Raw genomic sequence first — 4,813 nt, forward strand, 5'->3', positions numbered from 1 at the left:
TTTTAATTTTGAAATCGAAATATATATTTTAAAATTATATATTCACATTTATAAATTCTAATAACATGCATTAATTTCAAATAAAAGCTAGTAATCTATCAATTGGTTAATTATTGTTAGTCTTTTATTATTGTTATTATTACGATTGTTTTTTTGGATAATTTTTAATTGTAATTCCCCACATGCACACAGCAAAAAAAAAAAAAAATCTACTTCTCACAAAAACATTGTTTCTAATCTGTTCATGCTGCATTTTAACAGAACAGAAATATAAATCAGAATTGTTGAAGACTGTATCATAAGTCAAATAATTTGAGTGTTTGTCCTCCATGTGTTTATGAATATTTACACCTAAAAACAAAATAATACAAATAAAATAAAAGGATATGTACACATACAGTTGAGGATTGTTGGCCAGGCGTGACCATGGCAACCACACACGTAGTGGCGTCCCAATCTTCTGATAATGCTACAGCGGAGGCACCAGAACAGCAGGTCCAGGTCCAGTACAGGACAAACACAGCTGTGAACTTCTTCGTTCACAAAGACTGTGACGTCCAGGGGTGCAGTTGTGTTGGGTTTGTGTGTGTGTTTGAGGCCGGACAAACAGTCTATTTGCACGCGTTATGTATGTGTGCGTTTGAGGGAGCTATCGCTGCCTGTGTGTGCTTGGAGAAAGTTGTGTGTTTGTGATGGGGGTTGTTTGCTGGTCTCGTAACTCCACTAGTGTGGTCTGGTATCAGGACGAGAGAGAGGAGGGACCTGTGTGTGTGTGCGTCCCTTAAATGCAGACTGAAAAGTCACGTCATGGTCAGAGCTGAAGATGAGCAGACAGAGTTCCTCCAGGCTGATGGACCCACACAAGGTAGGTCACTTTAAATCTGGGGAACAGATGATCATCACATAGACACTAAAACACACCACTGTTTCTGACAAATACTTTAAATACTTACAAGCAAGAAACAGAAGACAATACAAGTTTCACAGTAATTGTTTGAAATAGAATTAAGAAAGCATCATTTTAAAAACACAATTCTCACAGAAGAAATAATTTAACTGGGTTAGGCAACATTTTAACCAAATTAACGTCAAACATCTTCAAACTAATGAAGTGAACAAAGAGTCATTTTTGTTAGTTATTTTGAAACGAACATTAACTAAAAGAAAAATAAAAGGAGCACAAATATATATATATACTGTACATGTATATTTATATATATATACAGTATATAAATAAATTCTGTAACAGATCTGAGACTACTACTACGACTAAGAATGTTACATCTACAAAATAAATGATAAAATACTGGATATCGTACATGGTAATTTTCAAAACTGTGAAAAAACATTTTACATTTTTTGTGAAGAATCCCACAGATAATCTCAATCAATCTGAGAATGTCAATGTTGGCAAAAAAACAGAATGTGAATATTCTACCGCAGTTTTACTTCATGTTGTTGTGGAGATGGGCAGCAAAAGTGTTCATCACGAGAACCTCCCTTCACCTTCAGTGACCTCTTCTCTGCTTCCAGATGAGTGCGAGAGGATGAAGAAATGGAAGCGTGACTCAAACCTGGACTGGTCTTTCCTCCCCTGATCCGCTCGCCATCCTCCGTCAGGTCCTCATGGAAGACTCCACCCCCCTGCCCTCCCCCTCTTCCCTCCCCGACTGCGACTACAGCGACTGGTGGCCGTCCTTGGCCATCATCCCGGCGGTCTACCTGCTGGCGTTCGTCGTGGGTTGCCTTGGCAACGGCTTGGTCCTGTGGGTCTACCTGGACCGAGCGGAGCGCAAGAGAGTGCCACCTACTGAGAGGAGCTCCAGAAAGTTCTGCCTCACCAGAAGAGACTCTTTTCCTCGGGGCGGCAGATCCTCCACTGGGGCTCACTGCAGACCTTCATCCTCCTCTTCCTCCTGTCTTCCAGCATCGCCACGCCCCACTCGTTCTCTGACGGACTCTCTCATAGCTAGCCTAGCGTTAGCGGACCTGTGCTTCCTGGTCACCCTCCCTTTGTGGGCCGTCTACACAGCCCTGGGCTACCACTGGCCGTTTGGCCAACCGCTGTGTCAGATCAGCAGCTTCCTCACCGCACTCAACATGTACGCCAGCGTGTTCAGTCTGAGCATGCTCAGTGTGGAGCGTTACTGGGTGCTGACCGGACGCCGGTACTCTGGTCCCCCGGCGTCGCCGAGCCGACCCGGCAGAGCTTTCTGGATCCTGGGCGGAGTTTGGCTTCTGGCTGGAGTGCTGGCACTTCCTGGCTTGCTTCTCCGCTCCGTCCAGGAGGTGGCGCTAGACAGTGACTATGATTGGCAGGAGGAGCGGGAGGACCCGCCAGGGTCGGGGTTCCTCTCCTGTCAGATGGACTACTCCATGCTGATTTCGGCAGATCTGGGCGAGTGGGACAGAGAGTGGGCGGAGCTGTGGTGGGGGGCCGCCCTGAGCATCAAGTCCACCCTGATCGGTTTCCTGCTTCCTCTCGTGGTTCTGTTGGCGTGCTACTGCTCGCTGGCCCGCCTCCTCAGCAAACACTTTGGCCGTGGGCCCCGACCCGACCGCCGCCGCCAGCGGAGGCTCCTCAGAGTGATCGTGACGCTGGTGATGGCCTTCTTCCTGTGCTGGCTGCCGCTGCACGTCAACAAGAGCGTGGCCCTGCTGCTGGAGCTGCACCTCCTGCCGTACTCCTGCTCCCTAGACCGCCTCCTCCTCGCCGCTCAGCCCTACGTCACCTGCCTGGCCTACCTCAACTCCTGCCTCAACCCGCTTCTCTATGCTGCCTGCGATGCCACCTTCAGGAAGAGGTGTCGAGGAGTGTTGCGCCACCTGCTGCGCAGGAGGAGCTGCAGGTCAGAGGAGAGGAAGGAGGAGCAAAGAGAGGTGGAGAAAGAGGAGAGGAGTGTCCACACGAGGACGAGAGAGGAGGCGGCAGAGCGGACCGAGGAGAGGACTGAGACCATCACTGCAGACTGAACCTTCTAAATGCGGTGTTTCATTTTCATACATCTGAATAAAGCTTTGAACGACTGAACACTGGGTCAAGAAAACAAGGGAAATCAACAAAAAAGTGAAAGTTACAGTGGTGGAAAGATGTTTGGAGACAACAAATGCATTATACTGTGCACCAGTGGCAGGACTACTAAACATGAATATTTATTTTTTTGCGCTGTTTTGAACATATTCTGATATTTGTTGACTTTGATCATGACAATGTTGAGAACTGACATGTTGAAACTGTCAAGAATTTATTTTTTCTTGTAAACAATCAATAAAAAACATATAATTTGTATTTGTGTCCGTCGGTATAATGTACACCTTTTGAAACACACACACACAAAGATTGAATAATGATGACATTTGAGGTTCTGTCAAATTTTATGGGTGTCCAAAAACACCTCGACAGAACTTCTATCTTTACAGATGGCTAAATGGCGTCAGCTCAACTAGCTGCTACATTAGCTTAGCAATTAGCAGCATAAAGTTGACAAACGACATTCAGATGCGCAATGATGAAAGAGCTTGGCAACAAAATGTCTCTTGTGGCTGTCTTTAAATTGCTTTAGTAAATGTGGACAAATATAAAAAATGCCAAAATAATCCCACAAAGGATCTATACACTATGGACTTCTGTTAGCATCTACTTCTGCAAAGAGTACTGTATACAAAAAATAACATAAACTGCAACACTGTTTAAACACTTGGATTTATTTCATTCAATGAAATATGGCATCTTATGCATTTTTTTTTTTTTGTAAATATATTTTTAGGGTTTGATTAGTATTAGACTAGATTAGATTAACATTTAGCAATAGTTTAAGATAATACAATTTGCTTGTTTAACTTCAGAGAACCAGACCACAAAACTCAAGCGTCTTCATCTGAAAAATATTCATTATACATTCATTCCAGCAAAATCTCTTTCCATAGCCTCCTAAAACTGATCTGTCTTGTTAAGACGATGTCTTCCCATGATGACTCTCATGAACCTTCATGGTGACCAAAACCTGACCCAGTGAATATCAGAGGAGAGTTTCCACTGTCTCATCTGTCAGTTTGTTTTCATATTCGTCATCTTCCATCATCTGATCTGAAGTAGTTGCATTCCAGTTTGATGACACAAATAACCATGAACCTTTTTCTTTAAATGGCATTATTTCATGGCAAACAAACAGGACATTCCAGATCGGTCAACGCAATGTTTGGGATTCATAATATTCTGGTGGGATTAATGGGACCCTTGAACTCAGGGTGATACTGTGCTTAATAAGAGAGATGCCTTTCTTTGTACTTCCTGCAGTACGGACGCAAGTAGACAACCAGCAGAAGCCACTGCATTTGATCCAAGAATTTATCCTGAGGAAGTCATAAAATCCTTAGCTTAATGGGTTTCTTAATGACTATAAATAATACAACTATCTCAAAACAAAACAAGTGTAGACTTCTTGTAGTGGATATAGCTCGCAAACAAACAAAATACTATTGCAAACAAAGTAAACACTATTGTGTGTGACTTGCTGAACTAGAAAAGCGTGTGCATTCAAAAGGCATGCGTCCCTGGGTGGGCTCGAACCACCAACCTTTCGGTTAACAGCCGAACGCGCTAACCGATTGCGCCACAGAGACTGTCGAAGAGCGTGAGTATGTCAATCGTTTAGTTCTTAATTCGCAGTGTAGCTATCAATAAACGCGTATCGCTGGCATCTTTGAACCAAGGAGTGACGCGTTCACGTCACTGCATTTCCTCAACACCTGTGTTTTTCTTTTCCTTTCTGGTCCCAATTCACGCGTTTTCAGATGAAACCGTCTTCAGTTC

General features: G+C 43.9%; 1 protein-coding gene and 1 non-coding gene across 2 annotated transcripts; one reads left to right on the plus strand and one right to left on the minus strand.

The window, feature by feature from the left end:
• Positions 1-832: 832 nt before the first annotated feature.
• On the plus strand, positions 833-3,219 carry aplnr2 (apelin receptor 2). Its single transcript, XM_053885967.1, has 2 exons — positions 833-865; positions 1,534-3,219. The coding sequence occupies exon 2, from the start codon at positions 1,627-1,629 to the stop codon at positions 2,971-2,973; it is 1,347 nt and encodes a 448-aa protein (XP_053741942.1). The 5' UTR covers positions 833-865; positions 1,534-1,626; the 3' UTR covers positions 2,974-3,219.
• Positions 3,220-4,549: 1,330 nt separating this feature from the next.
• Positions 4,550-4,623, minus strand: trnan-guu (transfer RNA asparagine (anticodon GUU)). Its single transcript has one exon. It is a non-coding gene; the product is annotated as a tRNA-Asn (tRNA).
• Positions 4,624-4,813: the final 190 nt, after the last annotated feature.

This window comes from Synchiropus splendidus, chromosome 14 (genome assembly GCF_027744825.2).
Source record: "Synchiropus splendidus isolate RoL2022-P1 chromosome 14, RoL_Sspl_1.0, whole genome shotgun sequence".
Classification (NCBI taxonomy): domain Eukaryota; kingdom Metazoa; phylum Chordata; class Actinopteri; order Syngnathiformes; family Callionymidae; genus Synchiropus; species Synchiropus splendidus.